A 15951-nucleotide genomic window follows, 5' to 3' on the forward strand; every position below is an offset into this window, starting at 1 on the left:
TGTTCAAGTCACAGTAACTTCCATACGACTCTTTACATCTTGACCTTTCCAAACCCTTGGTGATGTGAGACCTTGCGCCTAAAGTGTTACATGCTAAACTTGAGAATCATTGGAAACTGACCCCATTAAGCTGTAACCAAACAACTTCAGCATTAATCAGTTTTAGCATCTTGCCTCATGATGACATTTCACACAAGACTGCTTCCAAAATTAGGATAGCCTCAACATCTGGTAGGAAGATTGTTCAATTTATCAGAAGTCTCCAATTGTTAGCAGACCATATATGCAACTTACCCAAGTTCTGAGCTTCTCCCTACAATCCTACAATACGACAATCCCCACATGCATGTTTTTCTTATGGTGATTCCATAGCTTCTATGTTAAAAGTCATATTTAGAATTCGTTTCACATATAAATCACAGCAATGGATCTCAAATTACATTTAAACAACGCAGGCATTATTAAAAGTGAATTATTCAATGTGTTCTCATATGCGTAATATAACACACAACATCGTTGCCTGATATACCCAGAAAGGAATCAAGTTCTCCAGGAAAATGTTTATAACTATTACAACATTAAACAGAGAAGAATGGTCACACTGAACTACCTCCCCTAGAATTTGGAGTGCCTTTTTTTTTTTTTTTTTCTCTCTATTTCATTCCATAATAACATGGGCCCAATCACCTACAAAGCAGAAAGCAAACAATGAGTCACAAAAATTTACAGTAAATGCCTAATAGAGAAGAGCACAAAAATAATTCCAAAACAACAATGCCCTCAAATGATTTCTTAATGTTTTGTATTCTAGTCCTGCAATTCAACTCAAGATGTTCTTTCACAAATGATTGGGCAGCATGGAATTGGTTGTGGACCTTTTCACATCTAATCAATCCAATGGTTCCCAAGATGCCACATTACTTGTGGAAAGATCTTGCAGCTATTACTGGGGAAATAGAATTTTCCTTTGTATTTGTGCTTTTGCGCTCCTTGTAGATGATACTGTTTTAACTAGCCCTTCAAGTTTTTTTCTAATAGCTGTAACTTAATTATTTCCTCATGTAAAAGAATGTCTGTATCAGTGACGAATTGTTTTTGTTCAACAAATTTGCCTTTCATCAAAATACAAAAAGAATATTAATGAGGAGTCTGTTATCTTGCCTTCCATCAAATCATAAGGTTTCTGGTCTTAAGCAATTATCTACTTGGACAACAACACAACAACACAGCCTTTTTCCCAACTAATTCAGCAATATAGGACTGAAACCAATTAGACTGATCAATTTGACATTTTGACCCTCCTTGGAAGCCAATTCTAAAGAATAGGACCAAGGGTTTGTTGAGTCATATGTTCAAGAGGATATGTTTACTTAATTTTCCAGGACAATGCTTTCTGTGGCAATTTATTTTTAGATTATGAGTAAGGGTTTTATTTAATAATGGACTGGGCTAATTATCACAATTTAGTTAATGTATTTAGTATGATGTATTACAGTTAATAGGATTGGTTTATTGGTCATTAATAGAATCAAGTGTTTCCCTGAAATCTCCTCTCTCTTTCCCTCTCACGTGCATCCTATCCTCTCTCATTCTTATTCTTCCTTTCTTGAGGCTGTACCACATCATTTTGGTGTAAGATCACCCTCCAATCCAGCACCATAAATCAACCCTCATCCACTGGCACTGCCAGAACACTAACTTGCTGGACTCCTTTCATGACACGGACTGCATATTTCAACACAAAATGCAAATAGCCCAAACCTGCAAGATTCTCGCCATCTGATCTCCCACTTTACTGAAAATCAACACAATAAGGGGATGGCAGTGTGTGCATCATGTGCAGACCTTGATCTGTTTGTATTACTAGTCCTAACCTCTTATTTCTTTCATCTTACTTCTTCATTCTCTATAGCTGTTACCCCAATCTATTCCAACAGTAACCACCCCACTAGTAGCTTTTCAAATCTTTTATGAATTGATTCCATCAATTCCTCCCTTAAACCCTACGACCGAAGGATTTGATCCATGTCTGATTTCTGAGGGATAATGCTCTATGGTTAGAGAGAAGAACAAGCCAGATGAGTCGTTTTCAACACAGACCGGGAGAAGGTTCCAAGGCTTTTTTTTAAATAATAGGCAAACAGAGAGCTCATAGAAGGGCGATGTGTCACGGGCCGACTATTTCACACCTTTGTGAAAGGAACATGCGGCGCTAGCTAAAGCACTTTTGCTTAACTAGCCAGCCTATCGCTTACCACAATTCATCCATGAAAAACTTTCATTGTCATTCAATCAAATATCAGCGGAAGCAATAAGAAATTATGAAAGCACTGGCAAGTGAGCAGTAAACATTGAAGCAACATAATTCATTAACACCACCTCCATTAACATTGTGTGTCTAGCGAGGGAGGCAAGTAGGCTAAACATGTTGACAATAGCTAGTGAGTTTTACAAGATTAATGAACACTCACCCTCCCCTAAAGAGCTTTATATGCAATTCTCACCCTGACACTAGGAAACATCAAAGTGACCAAAGAGTCATACTGCCTTATTTGGCATAGAGAGAAACTACTACTAGGAAATAAACCTACACTAGTATTAACATGATGAAAATCCATCCCAAATGCACAAGACAAGCGGACACAGGCAAGCATAATGCCCTGAACAAGCTCGGCTCGTGACGTGACGCTCCCTCACTTATGCGGTCGATGTCCTGGTAGACTTTGACGTTAGGTACACTTCTACTTTGTCCATGAACGACTGCATATCTTCTGTAGAAATCCACCTGATTTCTTCATCACCAAGGCCTTTCCACTTCGCTAAGGACTCCCGCCGCTTCTTCCCTGAGGATATGAATTCTCTGTCTGCAAGGATATCTTCAATTTCACGTCTGTCAAGTTGCACTATCTTCAATTCTGCTCTGGTTGGCTGAATTCTGTTTGGATCTTTTGTATCAACGTTGAACGGCTTAAGGCAGCTAACGTGAAACACAAAATGCACTTTCATCCAAGTCGAAGGATCGATCTTGTAAGAGGCCTTCCCGAATTTGGCCAAGATGGGGATTGGTCCACAATTACAATTGTGGACTTGAGGCAAGGGACGATGTTAGATGACTCTGGCGATTCTACCTATATTTTTTCCCAGGATTGGAAGCTTGACGATGCTTAGGATTGGATTGTTACCTTGACAAGAAAACCTACCATTGACTATCTTAAAAGTCAGCCTCTCTCATTGCACCAAAAAGTCTATGTTTTACAATAAGGCTTGAGGTCGAAAAAAATCCACCACTAAGGAGCGAGGATAAGTCAAAGAGCACAAATAAGATTGCCCATCACTTGTTCTTGTACACGCATAAGATATAGGCTTCCTATGAAAGCTTGTAGGGGCGAGCAAGTGACGAATTGGGAAAAAATAGGTAGGCGTTCTAAGTGGTCATTTAGGGGCCTTGTCATCATTCTTCCCTAAGTTGTTGGAGTCCAATCGACGCGAGCAAGAGATATAGGAATCATCGATCATAGATGTGAATTGAGAAAGCAAGCCCGAATTTTTTTTAAAAAAAAAAAATTGGCTCCATAGTCTAGTATGTGTCCCTTGATTGTTATCCACAAGTGTTGTTTTGACCACAGGAAGGTGAGCCAACACTTTCATTGTTCACCCTCCTGCCCCAGCTAGTCTTGGGCTCTCACACTTCACTAGCTCCTAAATGCCTTGAAAAGTGTTAAGAGTGAGAACATTATGCCCCTTAGACTCTACTCATAATCAGGCACTCTATTGTTATACAGAAGTTCCCAACAAGATTGATCTGTTTGGATCTTGGTCCATGATGGCCTTTTTATTGATTTTGACAATTAGAAAGGTAGAAGTTGTACAACATGTAGAGTTGGAACTTTAAGTCCTATCGTATTAGTTCGAGACAGTCAATTGTATCCCCCTCAACGTGAGGCCACCCAAAAGAATGAAGACGAACTCACTTGGTTGGAAAATGCATTCAATTTCACACCATCAGGATTTGTTATTGTCCATCCCATTGCCTCCTCGCAGAAGCTAAAAATCCCTAAAAAAAGGGTTGAACCCCTTACTAATGGAAATTGGAACTACTAGCAGCTGAAGGGGCAGGATAGGCTAAGAAGCCAGGCAAGGTGGCATTAAAGCCCTTCATTATCATTAGTAAGATGGGGCGGAGGGCGCACAATTCCTTCTCTGCTTCTTTCCTGAGCGTTTCACACTAAGCTCTTCGATCCTACAATGCACCTCTCTAGGCATAAGTGATAGCTCATGATTGGTATATGGATCTCTCTAGGTAGTGGTCAGCCTTCTGGAAGCTTTTCCAGTTTCACAAATCTTGTCCAAACTTTTGGTCAAAAGAAGAAGGCCATCTCTAAAGCAAGACATAGAAGAGAAAGACTCCATCTATGCACAAAAGGCATTCAATTAGATAGAAGACTTTCACTGGTGCTTGTCAATATATTAGACAACGCAACACATACCGAAAAGGATACCAATTTAGCCAACAATTAATGACTACCAGGAGCGGTCTAATCCCTTATTTGATTAGACCGCCCTTAGAAGCATGAAACAAAAGAAAACTCTCATAGTTCGTAGTCCAACTCCAACACAACTCCTTGATGAAGTGAAGTAAGCAAACTGAACCTTATAACCTAGATCTGAACTCCCTGGAAATGAATAGCTAACTTCAACAAGGATAGATACCATAGGCTTTCTATCCAGTACTCTTTCCATGCTCCAATACAAGTTGAGTTTTGAGTGGTCGATGATTCTAGACAGGATTCTCCTATAGATAAATCCTTTTATTTGTTTACAAAAACAAAAGGAAAAATTAAATCCTTTTGTAGCAAATCATTTATTAAAAAATATATATATATATATCTACGCTTCTCAAGGCCCCCCAATTCAGAGCAACCCTGTCAAGGCGATCCAGACCCCCAGAGAAAAAAGAAGAGAGAAAAAGAGTGAACTTGATGATATCGAATATGGTCTCTCTATGTGGATCGGGAAGAATTATGGGCATATAGCTAATGATATGGTTAATTGCCGAATATATTCCCTCCTAGATCTCATCATAGATGGATTCAATAGATGAATCCCAAAAAAGATCAAGGTGGCCAAAATCCAACAGGTCAAGAAGTGGAAGGAGATCCAGTCGGAGACTATTTTCGGCAGAAGCTCTCGATGGATCCATCATATTATTGTAACCAACACTCTTCAGGTCAACAGTGTATCGTTAGTGAGGGGACGAAATAAAAAATTATGGATGATAGTTGTTCTTTGTGAAAAATCATAATCATTCAATGTCATTAAAGCTATGGATGTGGGCTCAGGAAGCTTGTTCAGCACCAAGTAGCGAACACAGACCAAAAGAGGTTGACTAGCATGAATGAACAACCACCACTGATACAAGTTCAGTTATAAGTGTATGCTAGTGGGAACTAGCAATTGGGATTGAGACGAGAAAGGCCAAGTGCTCTTCCTTTCTTTACTGATTGCTAGTACAGCCATTCTATGTTCAAAACTATCTTGATTCTATTTGACATTTCCATCTTTATCCTTTTGAGATCGGCTGATGGAACTATCAAATGTCAATGTCTTTGAAGAGGTAAAACAACCATGATGTTATAGACAATGACTTTTGTTGACCCACAGACCAGCACGAGTGAGAGAACATGCTTTCTTTCCACTTTCTGGGATGCTTGATAAGCTTAACAAAGGATAAGCATTTATCAACAAAGACCCACACAACTCTGAATTTTATGGATATGCCATTAACAGTAATTCCATGAACAATGGTTCTTCCTCCAAGCTCATCATCTCAAGACGAACTTGATTCGCACGGTCAAGGAAGGATCATTCTATACCAAATATACTACGTTTCTTAACAATCATTTCTCCTACAGTCACTGTTGGCATGATGGCTCCTGTTTTACTCGAGCGTGGATTCTTGCTCAGTATAAATTGCGTCACTTTGAGTTGGCTTGGCCCGTGCCTTGACAAGGACAGGATGATAATCTTTGGCAATGTTACCTACCAAATAAAAGGCCCGCTAGGTGATCAAAATCGCTCAGGTCAGTGAGGACTCACTCACTTCCCTTCTCCTTATCCATCTAATAGTTATTCTATCTATTGAATTCAAAAGCGATTCTGTCATCTTTATGGATATCACAAAGCTGACATCCCCCTTCGTAGATTAAGAGGGGCTGCTTGTTCAATGCAAGATATATTGATATAGAGCAATCATAAATTTTGAAACCAGCCAAAGCATACTACTACAGCAATGAGAAATTCCAGTAGTAGCAAATAGTATAGAACTAGAAAAGGAAGTTTCATTCTAAAATACTTTTCTTATATATTTATCAACAATCAATCTAAAGCCAAATCCTCAACCTCGAAAAATGATATCAAAGAGCTTCGAACTGACTTAACAAATTGGTTATTGGGCTTTATAGTGAGTGTTCCCGGGTCGTCTACCGTGCTTGGTCAAAATGTGTGAGCGGAGCAAAAGCCCTTACTCCTTGGTGATATTCTGCTCTAGCCTAGATAGCTCCAGTCTCAATGACATTGATGAAATCGAATGCCAAAGGTGACTGAGGGTTAAATAAAGCATTAAATACAACCTGAATCGGGCGCCCCAACCAGTCTTGACTGAAAAACTTTCAGACCCCTGCGCAGCAAGTTATACTAGCAACTTGCTGTGTCATGTCCATTCTCATTACACATATGATATGGTACCTCTTTAGCCTGTGTGAAACTCCTCATAGCCCTAGATTTGTGTGTTATTTATCCATTAACATTGCCTCTTATCATTCTCAAGATTCAATGCTATCCCTTTCACACTGTCGGCAAATTCAACTATTTCCCCAGCTTGATTCTCTTTCAATCCATAACCACTTGCAATCCCATCTCCAACTAACACCGCTTTGGTTTTTTTGTGAAGAAAGGGGTTCTCCTTGTTTCCAAAGCAGGTTAGCCTTTGGCACAAGGAGTTCTCAAGGCTTACTCAATTAGGACAAGGATGAGATGGAAACAAGTCATGTAGGAATAATTTGCACCTCCCTACTACCCGCAGCACATCCACACACAGTTTCAGTCTAAAGCAAGAAGTGATTGTAGTAGAATACACTTAGATTTTATCATTTGACTGCCCGTGCATAGAGGGAATGGAAGGAGGATGTCATGATTGCTTTGTATAGGCAAGATTAGAAACCGGTTCAAAAAAACCTTGCTACTTGTTTTCTAATGACAATTGGGGATGCAATTCAAGATACCACTAAAATAGGAGAGGACAGGTTGCATAATCCTCTTAGTCATGTTGTGCAAGAAAATCCGGTTCAGCATTCAGGTAAACAAGGAAAAGAGGAGCATTCTAGGAAAACAAACATTATGGGGCAATTTCTACAATCCGAACAGCAGTTCATGTTTCAAGTATTGAGGTTTAGTTCATCATGACAGTGTCCCAATCAACTCATGGTAATTTATGAAAAATAAGATAATGAAATGAAACTAAGGGATTCATGTTGAGATAGAAATCACAAGTTACTTGATGAAGATTGTCTAGTACTTGTACTATTATCTCACAAGGTTGAAGTAAAAGGGAACTGGAGGAGAACTAAATCTTTTCAAACTCAAGCAATTGTCAAAAGCAGTCAAGCCAATACCAACCTAAAGCTACATCATGATTGTTTGCTTACTTACAAGATTGGTTCAATTGTGGACATAGAGCAGATGTTTTAGGCATCATAATACGCAATATCCTAATAAATCCAAGACACAATTGCAGAAGAAGATGAAATCTAAGTGGTTAATGTTGAGACAGAAATCAGTGACTTAAATAAAGATAGAAAGGTGGAAGAAAATGATTCTCTAATGCTTAAAACATTCTCTCTCCATATAAGGTTGAAGGAAAAGAAGGTTGAGGGAGGACCAACATTCCTTCAAAGTTGCATGATTTGTCAGTAGTCAATATCAACTTGAAAGTGCATGACCATTGCTTGCATATTTTAAAAATTGGTTCAACATGGAGAAAATACACTTCCTCCCAAGATATGTTCCATTGCCTTCAAGACATCTATGTTCTCTTAAATAAGAGGGCTTAAACATGATGCATATGAAAATAACCATAACTTCTCCATTAAAATGTACAAGCTGATGACTTCCAGAAATCCTCCATAACCAAGCTAAAACACACCATTAACTCCTTCCTTATGATCTATGATTCTTCTTTTTCTTCTTCTTTTGATAATATAAGAAGATATATTAAGAAAGAAAATGCACAATCAAAGCGAGGATACTAAATCCTTAAAAACAAAAAAGGAAAAACAAAAGCAAAGAACAAAAAGAGAATATAAGAATAATAAAAATAAAAAATTAAATAAAAAGCTGAAATTATCCAAGAAAGCCCCTCTTTAATCCCTTTCCCATCATAGCTCACCGAACACTTCAAGTTGGCTAATTCCCTCTGACCCTTCTTCGTCTTAGATTTATCATCATCAAGCCTAACTTCATTTCCACCATGATTAGACAACATGAGGCCCAAGCTATACAACAAATTATGAATTTGATCTTTCTCAGCAGATTCTTGAACTGGAGTGGGAAAAATTCCATCTTTTACTTTCATTTCTTTAGAAACATAATCTTCAAAAATATTCATTCCATCTAAGCCTTTTAGAGGAGGAGGCAACACATTAAGATAAATCCTCAAGACAATCAAAAGAAGTGTAGAAAGAAATCCTTGCTGCTCTCGAATTTCATCCAAAAGTAACCCTTGTCACTTTTAAAATCGCTACTGCCTATACAATCATCCTCTGAAACACCCCCGTCTCTTACTACCCTTACTTGTATTAAGCCTCTCAACAATTGACTATTCCACTATACTTAAAACACCTTGAGTCTCTTTAAGAATTTTTTTTTGTTTTATCACCAAATGAATCCCAATTATCTTCAAAATACTTCCTTTTTTCAAAACCCAATTGCACCTCCTTACAATGAGCATAAACCTGTCAACTCTTCAATTAATCCAAATTAACTCCCTTATCATCTGAGTTTCCTTCCGAACCAATACTGAAGTCCTAATTTTCAACTCCACACGAATTAAAATTCTTTGAAGAAGATTTCCCAAACTCAATCTTGGAACTCCGCCTACTATCATCCTTCTCTGGAATAGGAGGCGCACCCCTCTCTAGAAAATTAATAGAATTTTTAGCAACTCACCTATCTGATTCAGCCTCCCAATTTTATTTTTCCCAGAAAACTGCCTCTCTCCTCTTGACCATCATAGATCTTGTTTGAAGACGATCGAAGGGCTATACCACACACATCTTTCTTCTGTTCTGAGGAGAGATTAATTCCCATAGCCTCACAGCTTTTCATAAAAAGGCTTTTTCTGATAAGAAACCCAACTAAGCATTTGGGCCTGCCCATTCAATTGGCTCAACTGCGATTTATCCTGCTGAATTTTCTCCTCTCTAAACTAACCCAATATAGAATGAAAAATTCTGCTCTTGGGCCTCCTTAACCAACAGGCCTATTAGAAAATTTAAGAGGCCTTTATGGCTCTCAAACAGCCAACCCAAGTCTATATTAATCATCAAAGACCCAGGCCCAGCCCGCCAACCTTCATCATCCCATCGTTGATCCTAGCCTCCTCTGTCAGGATCTTCTCCCTTAGCAAGGTTGATTGAACGTGCAGAGCTGTCAGCAGAATCTCCTCTTGCACCTTCCCCCTTCCCCTACATCGAACACACACCACCTTCACCGCATCCTTAAGGATTGAGCAAACTCTATCCTTTAGAATCAAGCAAACTCCATCATTAGGAATCGACAACCTTAGGAGTTTTACGAACATCATTATCATTATTAGTTCCTGGTACTATCTAACTCCAGGATTGGTTTTCATTACTCTTTTTACTATCAACTCCATCGATGCCTACCAGACAAGAGCTCACCAACGCATCAAACTCTTCCTCAAACCTAGACCACCCATCGCCTTTGGATCCTTCATGGACAAAGAGAGAATATCTTTTGCCTCTCCATCCGTGCCCTAATTCCAGCAACTTTGCTGCCCTCACCACATGAATCACCATCCAATAATCAGCAAACCCAACCCCCTCCCCCCTTGAAAGCTATGAAAACCCTTACTTAAACTTCCAACAAGTCATGAGAACCCCTGTGAGAACCATTTTGCTTCCGCTTAAGAAAACTGAACCCACCAATTGCACTGCCAATTCTTCTCAAGAAAGAACAAAGCTCCAAACTTCCCTACTTTATCCACTCTCAGACCTTGAACTAATCCCCATCATCAATAACTAACAGCACCATGGACTCGATTGAGAGAGCAAGGAGAGTGATTGAGAATCCATCGCGCAAGAGAGAGAAACATTGCACCTTTCATGTCATAATACCATGTTAGATTACCACTTTACTTAAAAGCTTAAGCTGTAAGGTTGTGGACCAACAACCTATGATGATTCTTCTTATGATGACGGTCCAATTTCTTTTGGCAGAAAGATTTGACGTAGGATGGAAAGCCAGAAACTGGATGAACTAATTTGAACTTCTTCATAAGTGGTTTTTGAAGAATAGGGTCAGTGGCTTCTTGGGCACTATCTTCAATAGAATTATGTTTAATTGATAAGAGGATTATGTTTTATGTGGCAGTTTTAGATAATGAGTCTTAAGGGTTTCTATTCAATTAGTAAGAGTTTCATTGCCATTTCCTTAATTTTATTTTCCCAATAAATTAGTATGATGACACAGTTACTCAGGTTGGTTAATTGGTGATTAAGTGTTTCCCCTCAAATTTCCTTCACTCCCTTTCTCTCTCCTTCCCATATTCATCCTATCATCTATCATTCTTCTCATTCATTTCTTTTCCTTCCACTCTTTTTTTCACCACTTCTTCAAGCTGTACAATATCATCCAGTCATCAATATAGATTCATTCCATCCAGGCATCCCAGTTTTGAGCTATCTACTTAAACAAGGTAGAACATTCAGTATAACAAACTTTACAGCAATAATAATACTAGTCTCTATTTATTTATCTTTTTTACATGTAAAAAGGTGCTGGAAAGCATTGCACAGAATTTCGGATTTTTTTTTAGATCACTACTCTGAGTCAATGTTTTGTCACATTACAGTCTCTAAAATTCATAAATAGACAAAGCAGCATTGATGAACTTGCAGAAAGACAATAAAATTCAGGATTAGTTTAAGTTTTCAGCAGGATTGCATAAAGCAGCATATGCAGATGCAATCACACTGCTTTTGCCTCCTATCCCTACATGAATTTCCTCACCCAAAAATGAAAAAGAAAAAGAACAACAACTACATGATCCATCAAGTTCACCCTATAAAGACTTTACAAATAACATACGAGATTCATTGATTATTCCAGATACATCAAATTTAAAGAATATGTATATATATATATATATATATATATATATATATATATATATATATTTATATATAAATGACATGGGAAAATGATCTCCATGTTCTATTAAGTTAAGAGCATGTAAATATATTTCTAAGTATATAGTTTCCTGTTTCCCAGCCCATAAACGAAGATGATGATGAAGACATATCTTGCCCGAAATTTTATAAAATCACTGCAAGTCTTGAAAATATGTTTACCTATTGAATGTATGTCTCCTAAATTTCTTGCAAGTTGCAATACATAATCATTTGAACAGTCTGATAAGGAAACAAATGGAAATTGATTCAATTTATTCTGTGGACAAACATTTGATTCACAGATATATAAAACCAGCCAATTAATGTGTCACATCTCTAAACTAGGTACGGTAAATATCATTTTTAAACATTTGAATAAACAAAATTTTGCCCATTCAAATAGTGAATGCAGGAAAAATACAAGAACTAACCTGAATAGATTAAGCAGCAGCCACCATTAACTCTCTCTCTGCACGCTCTCTGATCCTCCTCTCAAGCTCTGGCCTAAAATGCCTAATAAGACCCTGAACAGGCCAAGCAGCAGCATCACCCAATGCACAGATTGTATGCCCTTCAATCTGCTTTGTCACCTCCTGAAGCATATCAATCTCCTCCAACTTTGCATTCCCAACTTTCAATCTTTCCATGATCATCCAAAGCCAGCCTGTTCCCTCCCTGCATGGTGTACATTGCCCACAACTTTCATGCTTGTAGAAGTATGAGAGCCTTGCTATTGCATCCACAACATCAGTTGACTTATCCATGACAATCACAGCAGCAGTACCCAAACCCGACTGCACAGCCTTAAGTGCATCATAATCCATCAACACATCATCGCAAATATGCTTGGGAAGCAATGGCACAGATGAACCCCCAGGTATTATTGCAAGCAAGTTGTCCCATCCACCTCTCACACCATCACAGTGCCTCTCAATTAACTCCTTTAATGGTATGCTCATCTCCTCTTCAACAGTGCAAGGCTTGTTCACATGACCGGAGACACAAAATAGTTTTGTCCCAGAATTGTTCTTTCGGCCAAAACTAGCAAACCACTCTGGCCCACGTCTTAAAATGGTGGGAGAAACAGCCACCGTTTCCACATTTGTAACAGTTGTAGGGCATCCATACAGCCCTGCATTAGCTGGGAAAGGAGGTTTCAATCTTGGTTTTCCTTGTTTACCTTCAAGGCTTTCCAAAAGAGCAGTCTCTTCACCACAGATATAAGCTCCAGCTCCATAGTGAATATGTACATCAAAGTCATAACCAGACCCACATGCATTCTTGCCCAAAAATCCAGCTTCATATGCTTCCTTTCTAGCCTTCTCAAGATTTTTGCGTTCATTCACATATTCACCCCTTATGTAGATATAGGCAGCTGTAGCCCTCATTCCCACCCCAGCAATTAAGCAGCCTTCTAATAGTTTGTGTGGATCATGTCGCATTATTTCCCTGTCTTTACAGGTTCCAGGTTCACTTTCATCAGCATTAACGACAAGATAAGAAGGACGGCCATCAGATACTTTTGGCATAAAGGACCATTTGAGGCCGGATGGAAAACCAGCACCACCACGCCCACGGAGACCAGACTTCTTAACTTCATTAACAATCCAATCCGCGCCCTTGAGTACTAAGTCTTTGGTTCTGTACCAATCACCCCGTTTCATGGCACCTTTAAGAAAAGGATCATGCAACCCATACAAGTTAGTAAAAATGCGGTCCTCATCTTTTAGGCCACCAAAATGGGTCTTCTCTGGAGGCGGGGGAGGCGGTGGAGGTTGTGGAGAATTAGATGTTGTTGCAGCTTGAGTGCTAAATAATCTGTAGCCTAGAACCCACTTCTCGCCATGATGCTGAGTCAAAGCTGCCCTTTTCAGGGAAAGAATACCCCTAATGGTTGCCTACCAAAATGTACAAAATAAAATTAAGGTCAAAGGGGGAACTTGGGAGACAACTAGACAGTCATATTTCTGTCCCAAAAATTTTCAACAATTATGCAAGGGCTTTTTAGTTCAGAACAACGATCAGCTGTAGCTCCCACGAAGCAACTCTGAAGTTTTTAAGACGTATAAGTAACAAAAACAACACCCAGGGCTAAGACAGCAACAAAAATGTTTCAACAATATGAAGAAAGAGTGATATACGTTTAAGATTTAATTTTTATAAAAATTTTATATATTTATCACCCTATCCTCACAGCTTGAAATCAACAAAGCCTCATCTGGTTTTTTACTCAACATAAGCCAACTTGACTCAAATGTACAATTTAGGTGGAGGAGAGTTAGACATTGATAGGTTAGACCCGGGTTCCAGAAGCTGCCGAGATTAACTAATAGAAGATTTTTGTCAAAGCACGCCGCATTGTCAGCGAGAACGGAATTGACTCAAGAAGGAAACTTTATCAACTAAACCCTAATTCCATAAATCAAACAACACAAACAGAACAAAAATAGCTAACGGTACCCAAGTATTATTAACCCTATGAAGTTAATCATCACCATATGATTTTTGCATGCCAACAAGAATCAAATTACAAGGATATTTCGCCTTGGTGCATATTTAAATGTAGCAATTCAAATAATTTATTAACTGCCGCACAACTAAATACAGAAGCTCGCATAACCGGGAAAAGGGAAAAAATGCCAACAATATTCAGAAAATTTTAAAGAATTGAGATCTGAAATAAGGTCGGCCATCTTAAAATGGCGAAAAATATCCAAAACTTACCATAGCAGGTGCTCTATCAAACAGTGGGGTTTCAGATCGTTCGTTTCGTTCACTGCCTCGCGCTCTTTTCAACCCCCGGAAAGCAGAAGCTGCTGAATTGAAGTGACCAAAGAAATGGACGATGAGAGTCTGAGGCTCTGAGCCCGGGACGACGTGAGGAGTTACTAGCCTCAGACCAATCTGCCATCGATTTCACGGTTGATTACAAAAACGACACCGTTTTGAGCCGAAGATTTATCTTTTTTTTTCCTTTTCTTATAGAAAAAATAATATTATTGTAACAAATTTTAAAAATTAAAATTAAAAATAAATATTTATATTTATTCATTCTAATTAAGTCAGACACGAATCATATGAACAGCCATAGGGATTCATGAGATCATAGAAAATTTCATACAATTTTAATAATTAGGTCCCTTATATTTGTTACGATAATTTAAACAATTTTATTTCATATTTCATTTTTAACCTTATAAATTGTTTTTTATGTGAACTATAAACTCATATCAAAATTGAATTTACTTCTAGTACACAATTTTTATTTCTTCACATATTTTCAACAAGTAAAGATTATTTTTTATTTGTTTTGTCAATACTAATAGATTTAGTTCCAATGAATTACACACTACTTAGTTATTTCAAACTTAAATTCCATTCAAATGGAATGTTTCGTAGGATAATATTTTATTGCTTCTTTAAAATTAAAAGTGTATAATTCATTTACTTAACAACGGAAAGTGGAATTGGGAATACTCATACGTGAGGGGCTTTTATTTTCATGATTTTATTTTTTTATAATTGGATTTTATATGATTCTTTGTAATTTATACTTTTACTAATATGTCATTGTGGAAGATAAATTATTTGTATGTCAAAATTTTCATTCTTTATGACTTTAAAAGAAAATAGTAGATAAAGTTCAAAAGAATAGTATATAAAGTATTTTTACCATAATCTCATTCGAAACAAGTCGTGAAGAGTTGATGACGAATACAAAACCTTGATTTGTTTTTGTACAATTCATATTATCTGTAAAATATAATTATTAAATATAGTTATAATTTTAATTTAATTTGCACATTTTTTTTCTATGGTTTTCTCATTTATGTTTCTTTTTGTTCGCTAATGATTTATATACATTAGATAAGGATAAAAAAATATATAAAAAAACCCTGATATTGATTTATCTTTTTTGATGCACTGAATGTAGAGAAAGAGGAAACTACTTTCTAAATAATGGAAATGATAGATGGTCAAATGAAACAATGAATTCAAATGTTATATTCGGTTTAGCCAAATGTTTCTTGCTAGGAATTAGGGTTGCAAATGAGTCAAATCATTTTTGAGGTGATACTTGATACTTGACTTGATAATGGCTCGTTTAAACTTGCTTATAAAGTTAAACAAGCCAAGTTCGAGTTCAAATTTCAAGCTTGTCAACTACTCGACTTGTTAGACTCAAAAGTCGACTCATTTAACAACTCGCAAGCCAACTCATTTATTAGTTTGTTAATAACTCGTGAACTAACTCGATATTAGGCTTAGCTTATGAATAACCTCGATATTAATCTCATTAAATATTTAATTTAAAATTTTTTGGTTTAAAAAATGTTTTCCCAAATGATATTTTTAATTATCAATTAATTTAATTAGCCTAGTGGCTTGGCTCATCTATTAGTTTGAAACAAGCTTTAATTGAGTCGAGTTTGAACTCAAGCTCGAGTTCAACTCATTTATTAATGTTAAATGAGCTTTAGTC

General features: G+C 37.4%; 1 protein-coding gene across 2 annotated transcripts; it reads right to left on the minus strand.

Moving 5' to 3' along the window:
• Positions 1-436: 436 nt before the first annotated feature.
• Positions 437-14514, minus strand: LOC131153028 (NADH dehydrogenase [ubiquinone] flavoprotein 1, mitochondrial). 2 transcript variants are annotated; one of them, XM_058105047.1, is made up of 3 exons: positions 14193-14514; positions 11900-13366; positions 437-687 (listed from the first exon to the last, which is right to left on the minus strand). In XM_058105047.1, the coding sequence occupies exons 1-2, from the start codon at positions 14193-14195 to the stop codon at positions 11909-11911; spliced, it is 1461 nt and encodes a 486-aa protein (XP_057961030.1). In that variant the 5' UTR covers positions 14196-14514; the 3' UTR covers positions 437-687; positions 11900-11908. The 2 variants fall into 2 exon arrangements, with proteins under 2 accessions (XP_057961030.1, XP_057961038.1); XM_058105055.1 differs by lacking the exon at positions 437-687 and having other exon boundaries at positions 11713-13366; positions 14193-14420.
• Between the last annotated feature and the right edge of the window lie 1437 nt (positions 14515-15951).

Source organism: Malania oleifera, chromosome 1, assembly GCF_029873635.1.
Source record: "Malania oleifera isolate guangnan ecotype guangnan chromosome 1, ASM2987363v1, whole genome shotgun sequence".
Classification (NCBI taxonomy): Eukaryota; Viridiplantae; Streptophyta; class Magnoliopsida; order Santalales; family Ximeniaceae; genus Malania; species Malania oleifera.